Source organism: Saccopteryx leptura, chromosome 13 (assembly GCF_036850995.1).
Source record: "Saccopteryx leptura isolate mSacLep1 chromosome 13, mSacLep1_pri_phased_curated, whole genome shotgun sequence".
NCBI lineage: Eukaryota > Metazoa > Chordata > Mammalia > Chiroptera > Emballonuridae > Saccopteryx > Saccopteryx leptura.
The window spans coordinates 31,744,028-31,759,314 of NC_089515.1; the positions used below are offsets into that span (position 1 = coordinate 31,744,028).

General features: G+C 40.9%; 1 protein-coding gene across 1 annotated transcript in view; it reads right to left on the bottom strand.

The window, feature by feature from the left end:
- Positions 1 to 3,125: 3,125 nt before the first annotated feature.
- Positions 3,126 to 15,287, bottom strand: part of ENTPD1 (ectonucleoside triphosphate diphosphohydrolase 1) — a 114,863-nt gene continuing 102,701 nt past the window's right edge. The window contains exons 8-10 of the mRNA XM_066354837.1: positions 13,127 to 13,243; positions 8,738 to 8,875; positions 3,126 to 5,742 (exon numbers count right to left, since the gene is read on the bottom strand). Coding sequence (XP_066210934.1) covers positions 5,536 to 5,742; positions 8,738 to 8,875; positions 13,127 to 13,243 — 462 coding nt within the window. The 3' untranslated portion in view covers positions 3,126 to 5,535. The remainder of the gene's footprint in view (positions 5,743 to 8,737; positions 8,876 to 13,126; positions 13,244 to 15,287) is intronic.

Consider the following 15,287-nt stretch of genomic DNA (forward strand, 5'->3'; position numbering starts at 1 on the left):
AAATTTAGAAATTTATTTATTTAAAATAGAGAAATGCAAAAGGTACAGCAATGCTTTTATCACATATACAGTCTTAAATAACACTTTTCTAAAGAGGAGGCTTTCGAAGACACTACTTTCCCCATTTTTAAAAAACCCATTGTACTTGTGATAAAACCAAATGTGTTCAGTTGTGTTAGATTCATGTGCAAATAAAAATTTGGATAGTTAACTATTTATAGTCCTAAACATACAAAATAAGGACGATAGATGCGTGGTCTCTTAGAAAATCTACCATTTTAGAGTGTGAGGTTAATTTGGGAGCTTCCAGACCACTGATTATTACAGCTGTGGAAACAACTTGCAGATTGATGATGTCTTGGAAGTAATGACATATTTTTAAAAGAATATTCCTTAGAAAGATAAGTAGGTTAATTTACATAAAACACACTTTACATTTTAGTTAATGAGACACTGGTAGAGTAAACCTGGGCCCAATGCTTCACTCCTTCTCTGTGTTAGAATTAATCATCCATGTCCTTTGCAATATGACTTTGCCATTCTTCCCAGTGTTCTTCCAACTTGGCTAATGTTGGGCTTGGTCACATTTTGGTCAACAGAATGTGGATTGAAGTGACGGGCCTTCCTGGCCACGGCCTTAAGAGATATTCTGTGTTTCCTCTCACTCTTGTGCTCCTGCCATTCAGCATGAGAGCATGACTTAGGAAGCCACCAGGCAAGGAGACTTAGGAAACATGCAGCAGGCCAGCACCTGCCACCTGAAGCAGAGCTTCTCAGCTGACAGACCCATGAACAGAAAAGTCAGTGTTTACTATGGTAAGCCACTGAAACTTTGAGGTTGTTACCATGTTTTCTTTGAACATTTGTACCCTGATATATTGATGTCACCCCATTAAAATTAATAAAAATTAAAATTAACAAACTGAAACATACAGTTGGTTAATGGTTAATGAGCACAGCTAACTAGAAGCAACTGTCAAGTTCAAATAAGACAGCAATAATTAGAATCTGAATCAGAGAGGGACCAGGCTAATTGGGATGAAATTTGGCTCATCTTGTAAACTGACAGTAAAGGAGAATGTATTATTTTTTTTAATTTCAAGAAGGTTTGAGGTTGTTCTTATCAATTTGACATTTTATTCTACAGAAATCACAAAATACTTGATGGTTCTTTCTCAGGCTTTTTAAAAAATTAATTGGGGTAACATTGGTTAATAGGATCATAAGGTTTCAAGTATACGTTTCTGTGACACATGATCTGTGTGTTGCATTGTGTGCCCATCACCCAAAGTCAAATCATCTCTGTCACCATGTTTGGCCCCCTTTACCCACCACCGTCCTCCCACCCCTTCCCTCTGGTGACCACCACACTATTGACTATGTCTATGAATCTCAGTTTTATATCCCACATATGAGTGAAATCATACAGTTCTTAGCTTTTTCTGACTGACCTATTTCACTTAGCATAATATTCTCAAGGTCCGTCCATGTTGTTGCAAATAGCAGTATTTCCTCTTATCTTATGGCTGAGTAGAGTTTCATTGTCTATGTGTGTTATACCTTCTTTGAGAATATATTCTTAATAGCTATTTTACCTCTTTATGATAAAGTTTGTGTACTGTTAAGAGGCTTGTCTTTATTTTAATGTTCAAGTGTTCATTTTGACTATAAAATAATAAGCATTAAAATTACTTGTAAAATCTTTGAATCAAGATTGAATTTTCCAAAGGCCAGGCAAGTTGGCCTGAATAAAGGCATCCCTACCTTCACAAAAAGGCGACAAAACCTGAGTAATAAATTGAAATACTGGGCTGGAATCTTTTTTTGTTTTTTATTTTTGTTTGTATTTTTCCAAAGTTAGAAGCGGGGTGGCAGACAGACTCCTGCATGCACCCAACCGGGATCCACCCAGCATGCCCACCAGGAGGCAATGCTCTGCCCATCTGGGGCGTTGCTCCATTGCAGCCGGAGCCATTCTAGCGCCTGAGGCGGAGGCCATGGAGCTGTCCTCAGCACTGGGCCAACTTTGCTCCAATGGAGCCTTGGCTGCAGGAGGGTAAGAGAGAGATAGAGAGGAAGGAGATAGAGAGAGAGATAGGGAGAAGGGTGGACAAGCAGATGGATGCTTCTCCTGTGTGCCCATACTGGGGATCGAACCCAGGACTTCCACATGCCAAGCTGACACTACCTCTGAGCCAGCCGGCCAGGGCCAAGACTGGAATCTTAAAAGCTTGTTCAAGAATAAGGTTAAACTTCATATATAATAAATAATAATAAGGTTATAGCATCTATAGCTGTTTTTCTAAAAAATCCTCCCTCAAGAGAAAGACAAGAATACTATCTGTGTCTTTTTGGTTTTGAATGTATATTTAGACCTGTGCTATTCAATATGGTAGCCACTAGTCACATGTGACTATTGAGCACTTGAAATATAGTTAGTCCTGCTTAAGATGTGTGGTAAGTATAATATACGCACAACAGATTTCAAAAACTTAATATGAAAAAAATAAACATCTCAATAATTTTTACATTAGCTACATGTTAAAATGTTAATATTTTGAATATAGTCACTATTAAACTCCATAGTTACCCAGTTTATACCATATTTTTCTTATACAGGTCTCGACTGATACAACATAAAAATGAAGTATACTTTTTAAAAACTTTCATTTATATTATATTTTATATTTATTAAAGTGAAAATTTTCTATTTCTCTTTCTCACACACACATGCACACACGTGCACATGCCCACCCCAGTTAACTTCAATTCTTTTGCCTGTAGAAGTAACCACTTCTGATTGCCCTTGTAGGTTCACAGAAATAAAAAGTTTCCCACCTTCTAAAGGAATGGGATCACCAGAACCAAGTCTGGGTGAAAGTCCAAGGAATAGTAATCATTTATCCAATGGGAAACCCAATATTAAAATTATTTGTTAGTAACCTATTTTATTTGGTGGTCCTGACCAGAATGGCCAAAAGCAGATTCCTATTATCTGTCTCAGACCCTCTTTCCCTACAACAGAGTAGGTTGTGCCTGCTGATCATCTCCATGCTTTGAGATTTATATTAAGTGGAGTTTGGCTCCCAAATACCTTTAAGATTTTTTTTTTTTTGATCCAGGCAATAAGACAATAATGGAGTAAGAAAAGATTTCAGTGTTTACAGAAGGACACTTGTGAATTCTAATTCCAATTTGCTGAGGAGCAGTTTAGAAAAAACAAAGCAATTAATGTGGGGCAGAGACATAAGTTTGAATGTCAGCTCTGCCGTGTACTAGTTTGTATGATCCTTATTTATAAAACAGAAATAATACTTAACACCCTCATAGGGTGTTTTTTAGGACCAGAATAGTTAATATGCCTGACTTTTAAATATGCAAACATAAGGGAAAAGGAGCTGCTATTGGCTCTATTTATATAACCTTTTATTTTCATCATTATCTTAACTTCTATTTATTTGATTCTGAACTGCTGTGCAGTAAGCAAGCAGTATAGTTAAGAAGCCAGGAGTATGGGAATCGTTGATAAGCATCATATGTCATGCAGAGTACATGAACAGAGTATCAGTGTTGCCATGACAGCTTTTCTGGAGTTAAAGCAATATTATATTCCAAGTCCATCAGGAAACGGGTCATGTGTCTACTTCCGTTTCCACCATGCCCATAAGCCCTGTTTTCATGCAGAGTTAAGTGCACGCTTTGAAGTTCTAAGGAGACCATCTAGGAGTATATTTGGGAGAGAAAATAATGGTCAAGTGCATGCCAGGCTTTAGCTCAACCATTTGAGCAAATGACAACCTCTCTGAGCCTCCCTTTCTGTTTCTGTGAAGTAGAATGGTAGTACCTACCTTCAGATTACTGTGAGGATTAAGGGAGAAAATGAATATAATACACTTGGGCATACAAGTGCTCAATAAATACTGGCTATAACAATATAGCTCACTACTACTAGAAAAAGGTTAAACATGTCCTAATTTGGCTTAACATTCCTGACCAACAAGTTCAGTTGTGGGTATCAGGAAAGAAGCTGTTTCTGCCCACAGCTTTATCACACTTCCATTCACCTGGATGTTGTCAACAGTGACTTGACTACTCAACAGATGTAGGGATATTTGGCTTCTAGTTTGTGGGAGGGCTTTTCCTCCTCCCTCCCACCCACCCTTCCCTGCATCAGCTCCACAGTCACTCGCCAGATCCAGAGGTGGAGAACCTGGGGCAAGGTCAGAGGGACACATCACCACTCCGTCCTGTTCAAAAGTTAACTCTTACAGCAAACCTTAAAGAAAGGAGGTACAGGCTCTCTTCATATTTCCATGGCAAGGTCCATAGCTGCTGCTTCTACAGAATATTCCATGGAATAAGTAAACAGAACCCATTCTTTTGTGATAGGAGTGGCATCAACACTTTTCAGAACTGGTTCATGGCACAGTTTGATGTGTAGATACCATGACAGCAGAAAGGTGTGCCACACTACACTAATGCAGCTTTCTCAGTGAAATAAACCCAGGACAATAAGATACGGCATGGTTTTAAAATTCAGTAGCATCTTTGCGGTGCAGATAGTTAGTATATTTGCCTATTAACTGAAAGGTTGGTGGTTGGTGCCTACCCAGGAATGGTATTCTCTCCAGCATATTTCTCGGTGATTAAAATGTTCTGGAATTAGATAGTGGTGATGGTTGTACAACATGGTCAATGCAGTGCCACTGAATGTTAAAATGGTGAGTTTTATATGTATTTTGTTACAATAAAAACAAAGCCCCAGTAAATGCAGTGGAATATGCATTTCCCAGCCCTTCATTATAACTATGTTTTTCTTCCTGACATGTATATACCTATCGTAATATATGCCCTGATATCTGAATGTTTATATGTACATCAGCGGTTTTTAAATCTCTGGTCTTGGTGTAGCATTTTGGCATCACCCAGAATATGATTCATCCACATCTCTGTTTTGGGTTCTATTAAATATTGTATTAACTGCACAGGCACATAAATTCCCTTGCAAGACTCTTTGGTCCTAGGACACATTTGCCTAGTCTAGAAAATTATCCCATGCAAAGGGCAGGCTGGGAATGGGGTATTGTCTGCCCTCTCCAAAGGCATTGTATGGCTTTCTTAATAAATGGGAAATGAGAGAGAAAAGGTAAGCATATAGCTGAGATTCTTCTTTTAGTCAGTACAACTTCTCAGCATAGGAGTCAGGATTCTGTTCGTCTGGACAAAGCCAATATTGTTTGTTTATAAAGCAAAGACCATGAAAGGTGGCAGGCTTTTAAGACCTACATGAGCAGAGTACAAAAATGGGGGAAAGGTTGAGTTGGGAAAGACTCACGTCTGCCAGGAAGTCCTTGAAGCAAAAGAAGGTGGTGAATACCTCCCAAGGAAAGGCTTCAGCAAAGCCAAGGAAACTTCACACTGGTTAAGACTGGCCTTGGTGAGCAAGGAAGGATGACCTTGTACATCACTGTGGAGGAAAGTGTTCCCTGGACAAGTCTTTTTCTCACTCTAGCCAGCAGATTTCAGCTGCTCCTGCTATACCATGTCTTTACAGAAATATGAAGGCTTGTGAAAGATGAGCAAGCCTATGACAACCACTGCGACCAGGATCAGGGAGAAGAGGACCATGAGGAAGGTGTAGGTGGAATGGGTGAGAGGTTTGGACAATGGCTGCTCAGCTGGGATCATGTTGGTCAGGTTCAGCATGTAGCCCAGAGTCCATCCCACATCAGTGCTCCGGATCTGCAAACAAAGGGAAAGCTGTTGTTTCTGGTCTGAGAAGTAAGTGAGCTTTCACATAACCCCATTCATAACACTGAGCAACCAGAAGGTGGAGAGCATCACATTTAGTTCTGTACAGGGTTTACTTCTATGTTCTAAACTGGGAATTGGGTTGTAGGGAAAATGAAGAAGGAGCAAGTGATTTAGGAGAGTTTAGGGCCTTGCTACCATATTCCCAAAATTCAATGTGCATCTTGGTGACAAGAGTGCCAATTCTCCTGAAGAACAGAAATAGAAGAACATAAATAGGCCTTTTGAGATTTGCATTCCTCTTCTGTTATTTGTGTGAATGTTGGAGGTCAGGGGTGTAGAAGGCAAGTAGTTGACAGAAAGCAAGCAAAGGGTAAGAGAATAATGATTGTCCCTGGCCTTTTACATTTATGTCAGGCCCAGGAATCTCATCCATATAAAACCAGGACATTATGATTCAATTAGGGAAATATGGCAAATAATCCCACCAAGTCAGTCTTGGAAGACTGCATATGCATGAGAAGGTTTTTTTTGTGTGTTTTTTTTTTTTTTTGGTGACAGGGTCAGATAGGAACAGACAGGACGGGAGAGAGATGAGAAGCATCAATTCTTTGTTGCGGCACCTTAGTTATTCAATGATTGCTTTCTCATATGTGTCTTGACAGCAGTGTGACTCCTACTCAAGCCAGTGAACCTGTGCTCAAGCTGGTGACCTTAGGGTTTCAAACCTGTGTCCTCTGCATCCCAGTTTGATGCTCTGTCCACTGTGCCACCTGGTCAGACTATTCCATGTCTCTTAAGGGATTTCTAGAACATCAGTGGCATGAACTGACTTATATGTTCATTTTTACTCACTTTATTCTTAGAAATGTAATTAGATAAAATAAGGTGCATATTTTAGAGCTCTTGACACATATTGCCATGCCACTATAGTCTCCCCAGATGTTGGGCCAATTTACATTCCAGCCAGTTCCATGTGGAAATACTTCTCTCTTCTAACACTTTACCAATTAATACTGGAATTAATCATTTACAAAAAGTACATTTCCTGATGACATAAGATCATTTACGACAACATGGATGGACCTTGATAACATTATACTTAGTGAAATAAGTAAATCAGAAAAAACTAAGAACTGTATGATTCCACACATAGGTGGGACATAAAATTGAGACTCATGAACATAGATAAGAGCGCAGTGGTTACCAGGGGGAGGGGAAAGGAGGAGAGGGAGGAGTGGGGGAGTGGAGGGGCATAAGGAGAGCCAAATGAAGGGTGACAGGACAATTTGACTTTGGGTGATGGGTATACAACATAATCAAATGTCAAAATGATCTGGAGATGTTTTCTCTGAATATATGTACTCTGACCAATGTCATCCCATTAAAATTGTCTAAATAATTTTTTTTTGTATTTTTCTGAAGCTGGAAACGGGGAGAGACAGACAGACTCCCGCATGCGCCCGACCGGGATCCACCCGGCACGCCCACCAGGGGCGGATGCTCTGCCCACCAGGGGGCGTCGCTCTGCTGCGACCAGAGCCACTCTAGTGCCTGGGGCAGAGGCCAAGGAGCCATCCCCAGCGCCCGGGCCATCTTTGCTCCAATGGAGCCTTGGCTGCGGGAGGGGGAGAGACAGAGAGGAAGGAGGGGGGGTGGAGAAGCAAATGTGCCCTGGCCGGGAATCGAACCCAGGTCCCCCGCACGCCAGGCCGACACTCTACCGCTGAGCCAACTGGCCAGGGCCTAAATAAAATTTTTTTTAAGTACATTTCCCTTTATGAGGGACAGGAACCTTATCTGACTGTGTGTGCCAAAGAAGGCTCCAGAGTTATTACCTAGGTAGGGTTCAGAAATTCTGAATCATTCATTGTAGTTCAGAGAATGTAGATCACTTTAAATCTGACATAGACATGTCCTTCAAATAGGCAAACTGATGGAATGGAAGGAAGACTGGGATATTAAAACAAGGAAAGATTTGTATTTGACTTAGCAAGGTCCTGGCAAGAGTGTATAATGAAACTGTATCCTCAAGGTTGCTACAGTCCTCTGCCTTGATGTTTTGTTTTGCTTGAAATCACCGTATTTAATAAAGGGGGTAAGTTGTTTTTGTCATTATTGAGTATGGGCATAAAATGTAGAGAAATAACTGCTTTGATATTTTTCAAGCAGGAGTTGCCCGAGTCACAGTGGATATAAATGTTTCTCTATGCCTGGAGACCTGCAGGTGGCGCTATGGTAAAGCACAACAATGAGGCTGCTGCTTTTTTTTTTTTTTTTTTTTAATTTATTGATTTGTAGAAAGAGGAAAGAGAGGGAGAGACAGAAGGAGAGAGGAAAAGCAAGAAACATCAACTCATAGTAGTTGCTTCTCATATGTGCCTTGACCGGGCAAGCCCAGGGTTTCAAACCAGTGACCTCAGCATTCCAGGTTGATGCTTTATCACTGCAACACCACAGGCCAGGCTGCTGCTTTAAGGCTCACGCTTAGCCAGGTTTCTAAGCAAAGACCCTCATTCACAGTCACTCATCCTTTTATTCACACCGAGTTTTCAGACTGGTCGGCCTTGAAGCTACAGCCAACAAAGCCTTTACTCTTTATGAGAAACCATGATCACCCCCTTCCAGATTCATGGAAGGGGCCTTTAGGAAGGATGTTGAGGTCAACACAATCACTCTGGCTACTAAAATACTGTTAACATTACTTTAATATCTCACTTTTTTGTTTTAGAGTGAATTTGTCATTTATGTAAGCAGAAAGGAGAGGTTGAGAATGCAGGTAGCTCTCCTTAGATAGGATATCCACAACTGGCTGGCTGACAAACCCAGGAGGGGTTAGCACAAAATGCCAGCTTGGTTAGAAGTGAAGTGGTAGAATAGGGCATGAGACCCAAACAAATCAGGTTGATCGTTCCTCTTTCAAACCCAAAGCTGCTTCAGTCACAAGAACCCAATTTCTCCCCAACCCAACGAGTGCCCAAATTACCTGGCCCATGAAATGAATATTCTCCCAGGAATCAGATGTGAAGTGATAGCCGTTCTGAAGGAGAGTGATAATGTAGGTCCCCGAAAAGCAGTATTCACTCAGGTACTTCTCCTTCACGTCACCAAAATGTATCTTCAGCTGGAAATAAAGTGAAGGAAATATACTTGAACAACAGGCACCTACCTCTCCAAGGTCTTTTTTTCAGTTAAGAGAGGAGGAAGCCCCAGCTCACATAGACCTGAAAGTTGTCTTCTCCAGAGGGCTTTTAGAATGGTGCACCTTCTGTGAGTGCAGGGGTTTATAGTTTATAGATTAGAATCTTTTGGGAGAAGTTTTCTTCTAAGATTCTGAGATAGTAGTAAGTGTTTCAGGAAAAAGTCTCTTCTGTTGTCCAATAGCTCAGAAACACTTTTCATTCCTTGTGAAACTTAAGTTTCACAGATTAGCATGTTAAAGGTATGACAAATCTTGCATGAAAGAAATCCATTAATCTTTGTTTAATCAGAGTTTTCTATATGCTCTTGATCAGTCATTCATTCAGAGCCTCTGTAAACATCTTAAGGAAACTGTCATAAAGAGCCACTCAGTTTAATCCCTGGACTAACAAGCATCACTATCCCGTAGGAGCGTGTTAGTCCTCACTCAGAATGGCCAACGCAGCATGAGATCAGATGAAATTTAAGAAACAGAGCTCTGGAACACAGTTTAGGAAGCATTTTGCTCAGCATTGTTAAAAGTGCCAACATTTTACGTTCTGTCCTATCCTTACCTAACCTCTTTTTTTGCATCTGAGTCATGCAAAGAGATCTTCTTGAGTCCTTCATGTATTCACCCTACTCCTGAATGAAGACATCAGTGGCTACCTGCCAGCCATTGCCTTTACCTTGCCTAGCTGTTGTGAATATATGCCCAGATGCCCCCTTGCTCCTCTTCTCCCCTCAATCAAAGTCAGCAGGCCAGGACATCTCTAGTTCAGCTCAGAGTACTTTCTACTGCCCTATTACTCAGCCCTTGCGATAGGCATTCCCTCTTGTACACCCTAGGAAGAGAGAGAACCAACATTTGCTAAGCATGTACTAGGAATTATGCCAGATGTTTTATATATAGGGCCTCCTGGCTGCCTGCCTACCTCCCTATTGTCCAGACTTCTCTCCCCCCACAATGAACATAAACCCTAAGTGCAAGGTGGAATCTGTTTCTCACGTGGCTTCTCCTAGCCCTCAATCTCTGGAAAACTAATTCCATACCTAGCTTACCTTGTCCTGCTTTGAGTGAATTATTGGAGTGACCCAGCCTGGAACCTTTCTTCTTATTACAGCCCTTGGAATTACTCTTGGATCAACTCTTCTACATTCTCCTGAGACCTTGGTGTGACATCAATTGACTTCGCCTGTCCAGGTTCCTACCCCTTTCTTTCTGCACTCTAATTTCCTTTGCTGAAAGGCCTCTTCTCCCTTTTGATGTAGTCTTGGCAGGCCAGTCAAACAAAAGACCATTATGGGATAAAGAATTGTAAGAATCCACTGCTGCAACCTTGTAGGTTCTTGAAGGCTTTCCTATCCCTTGAGAGAATACCATTTTGGCCTAATTTCCCTGAATTTAACATTCCTATCCCTCTCCTCCTGAAAAACCGCATTGGCTATGCAGTCTAACCTACTGAGAATTAATTAGGATACCAGCCAACAATACAGAAGCCAAAGGCATCTACCTGGTTCATCAATCCAGAATTGATCTTTTTTTTCAATTACAGTTGACATAAAATATTATATTAGTTTCAGGTGTGTAACAGTGATTAAACATTTATATAACTTGAAAAGTGATCACCCCAAAAAGTCTAGTACCCACCTGAAACCATACATATTTATTATAATATTGACTATATTACCTGTGCTGCACTTTATATGAAGACAATTTGTATTTTTTTGCATGAGATTTTTTATTGAACTTATTGGGGTGACATTGGTTAATAAAACTATATAGGTTTCAGGTGTATAATTCTCTAATACATCTATATGACTTTGGGTGGTGACTACCCAAAGTCAAGTCTCCTTCCATCATCATTTATCCCCACTTGACCCTCTCCTACCTCCCTCTATCCCCTTTCCCTGTGTTAATCATCAGACCATCTGTGTCTATGAGGGTTTTTTTTAATTATTATTAACCCCTTTACCTTTTACACCCCAGAATTGATCGTGTTAGTTTTTTTAGACTCAATACTATGTTGTCCAAATGAGGCAATGGATTGCCCTCCGTTGCATTTTATTTCCCCTGCCAAAGCAGGGACAGGCAGCACTATTATAATATGTAAAATGCAGCTAGCCCACTTTTCAGCACACAGTATATGCTTAACAATTGTTAGTTCTCTGTCTGCAAGAGGTCTCTAGAAGGGACATCCCCAGACTAAAGTCATGCTGGGGTAGCGGTCCTTCCTCAGGCTGAGGTTAGCAGGAAAAGGAGAAAAGAGTTATCCTATAACCCAATATTTGACAAAAGCACTATGCTTTCCATACAGATAGACAACAGTTAGAAAAAAATGAACACTGGGTCATAACACCCATCTCAACCTTCTAGGCTCTGTGAGGATCTGAATCTCACTTGCAACTCCACCCCTTATCCACCCTGTATTCCTGCATCCCCCCCCAGCCAAGTGTTTCAGGATTTCTCCCAAACGCAGGCCTTTCTGAGCTTACTTCCCGGGCCTCAGCCTCTGAGCAATCCTCATGTGACTTATCTGAGCAGAACTAGAGGTCTGCATACTGTAAGATTCTCAATCTAATGTAGTCTGGTGAAATAAAAAATAGATGAGGTAAGGAGAGAAACTTGGCCGAGCTTTCACTCTGAATAAAAAGTAGTGTTTTTCAAAGAGCAGCCTAAATCTACTTTTGTGGCAGCCATCCATACATTGGCCTGATGTCAGTAAATCTACTTTTGTGGCAGCCATCCATACATTGGCCTGATGTCAGTTTTCCTAATCTCCAAGGTGTTCATTTCCTCCACAGTTCACCACCAACTGCAAAATGCTCCCCTAAGTATTTTGTAAACTGTACAGTGCTGCGGCATATTTGAGCAGCTCTTTCGAAAAGCTCGGAATACCCCTTCTTCCTATTTTAACTCAGAATAGGGAGAATTCCAGATCTCCAGGCTCTTGCATAACCTTTCTTCCCCCTTTGTCAGTGCTGATGAGAATTGCATCCATTTTTAATTAACAGCATTTTTTCAGAATGAACGCACTGTTTACTCTTGCAACTGAGTCAATTTAATCAGAGTAGACCCCCATAGCTGTCTTCCTGGAAACATCAAATAGTGCTGAATCTTGAATGACTCAGTGCCTCAGACAAAAAAAAGTGCTTCAAATTTATGAATAAGTAGGAGTGGAGAAAGGGTCTTACCACAATAGTGTCTATAGCAGATGCTATGAATTGCTCTTTTTTTTTTTTTTTTTTTTTGAAAGAGAGAAAGGAGAGGAAGGGAGAGAGATGAGAAGCATCAATTCATAGTTGCATCAGTTTTAGTTGTTCATTGATTGCTTCACATACATGCCTTAACCCAGGAGTTTCCAGTTGAGCCAGTGACCCCTAGTTCAAATCAGTTACCTTGGGCTCAAATTAGCAACCTTAGACTTCATGTCGGCAACCTTTGGGCTCAAACCAGCAACTGCGGGATCATGTGAATGATCCCATGCTCAAGCCAGCGATCCTGCATGAGCCTGCGCTCAAGTCAGATGAGCCCGTGCCCAAGCCAGTGACCTCAGGGTTTCAAACCTGGGGCCTCAGAGTCCCAGGTCGAAGTTCAATCCACTGCACCACCACTGGTCAGGCTTTCCCGTCTTTCTTGCTAATAAAACTGATTTGGGTGTTTGGGGAGGGGAGTGGGTAACAACATGCCCAGCTCCTGAAAGCAGCTCATGAAGAATCTAAGGCTCTAAACCAGTCATAACACCTTGCACCCTGCTTTCCCAGTCAGCCCTGGCCAATGCTAAGGAGCTTCAGGGATAGTTTTGATTTTCCTGTAAAAAGGAATGGAGATATCTGGCTCTACCCTTCTGACCTTGCATATGGCTGTGACCCCTGAGGCTAGATCTTGTGTCCATGAGAAAATTGGCATAACGACAGAACTGAAGAAGTAATGGCTGGGATAGAGTCAAGTTGCTAGCCCCATGCCAGCAGCTGCCAGACTTCACATTAAGTGAGAAAAATAAGACCTTTTTTGTTTAAGCCATTGAATGCCAAGTTATAAAGAAATGCCGATTTCTGAGTGCCCCCATTTGGACTTCCCTAACATGTTTGCTGTATCTTGGTCAAATTAGCATGACTTGAAAGGCAAACTCACATCCTCCATGTTGCCAAGAACACAGAACAACAGCCGCAGTTGCTGTCTCTAACCACTTACTTCTTCCCAAGGCCGAGCGCAGAACTTCTTCATCGTGTCAATTATCTTTTCCTGAGAGAGGGGTTCCTCTGATGTAAGGTTTAAAAACTTCATCACATAGTAATAAGCTGAAAATGCCTGCAAGAGAAAAATGCAGGGTTTTTTTTTTATTTTTATTTATTTATTTATTTATTCATTTTAGAGGGGGAGAGAGAAAGAGAGAGAGAAGGGGGAGGAGCAGGAAGCATCAACTCCCATATGTGCCTTGACCAGGCAAGCCAGGGTTTTGAACCGGCAACCTCAGTGTTTCCAGGTTGACACTTTGTCCACTGCGCCACCACAGGTCAGGCCCGAAAAATGCAGGTTTTAAACTGCATTCCAACACAGAGGGACAATGACCACTTTCCAGAATGCCATACCCTTCGTGGAAGTACCTGGAAATCTCTGTTGAGTAAATTCACAGGATTTTTGATATTTGAACCCTAGCAGAAGGGTTAATTTGCTACTGACATGTATTTCTGAGCCTGCTGATAGTTCATTTTATCTATAATTTTAATGGGAGAACCAGAAAGAAATATGGGAAAAGAGAAGATAAAAGAGAGGAAGAGCTTACAAAAATCCCATCTTCAAAAACTATGTATTTTATATGAACTTTTAATAAAAACTGGAAAATTCTATACAAGGGTATTAAGAGTTATCTCTGGTAATTATAAGGCTTTTTTATTGCTTCCTTTAATAGTCAATCTTTAACAGATATTTATTGCAAATCTGTCATGAGCTAGGCATAACTGAAAAGTTTTTTTAAAAATCATAAGTGAGAACTATAGAAAAAGTTAAAAGTACAAATGAGTGAAAAAGGAGACACTTGATTAAAATTACCTAAATTTTATCCATTAGAGACAACTAGTATTTAATTTGGTGAAGGAAAAAATAAATTTTTACCTCCATTCTAATGTATGTATCTAATTTTTATCATACTTTATACTATTCTGTAACTTGCTTTTATACCTTTTAATACAGTGTGTGTGTGTGTGTGTGTGTGTGTGTGTGTGTATGAAAAAAACTAATTGAACAGAGCTTGCTCGATGAAGCAACTTAAACCCCAACTCTGGTAGCTTTTCTCTTTCCTGTCTTAAAGAATGCCAGTTTTTGGAGGAAATCACTTTGGAAGCCGTAAGAGCACATCATTTGCTTATTCAGCAAACACCCTGAACTCCTATGCCAAGCAGTGTGGGCTGACTCACGGAGTCTATTGTGATTACTGGAAGGGATTGAAAAGGGTTCCCTGTGCTAGTAGTATTTGGATTAGGGATTATATTTTCCTTCTGTAAAATTACTAAACTAGAAGTGACTAGAGAAAAGAAATATGATTCTCAAACAAGACAAGTACAACTCGAGAATCTCCCAGGGAGCCCTTTGTCCACTGTGACATGGTTTCTAAAACCATGCTCATTAAAATCACCAGTAACAGGCCCTGACTGGTTTGCTCAGTGGATAGAGCATCGGCCCAGCATATGGATGTCCCCTGTTTGATTCCTGATCAGGACACACAAGAGAAAGGACCATCTGCTTCTCCTCCCTCTCCCCCTTCTATCTCTCTTCCCCTCCTGCAGCCAGTGGCTCGACTGGTTCCAGCATCAGCCCCTGGCACTGAGGGATAGCTGGGTTGGTCCAAGCGTTGGCCTCAGGCCTAAAAATAGCTCAGTTGATTCGAGAATCAGGCCCCAGACTGGGTTTGCTGCCCAACCAGGTAGATCCCAGTCCAGGTGTATGTGAGAGTCTGTCTCACTATCTGCCCTCCTCTCACTTAAAAAAAAAAAAAAAATCACCAGTAACCTCCTAACTGCCAAAATAATAATCAAAAAATTTTCTTCATTCCCTCTTCCTGACTTTTGGCTGCATGTCATTCATTCATTTGTTCAACAAATAAATACCAACGGTGTTCTAAGCAAGAATTGAAACAGACAAAAATCACTGTCCTCTAGCACAGTGGTCCCCAACCTTTTTGGGGCCATGGACCAGTTTAATGTCAGAAAATATTTTCACGGACCAGCCTTTAGGGTGGGACAGATAAATGTATCACATGACCGAGACAAGTGTCAAGAGTGAGTCTTAGACATTGTAACAGAGGGAATCTGGTCATTTTTTAAAAATAAAACATCGTTCAGACTTAAATATAAAT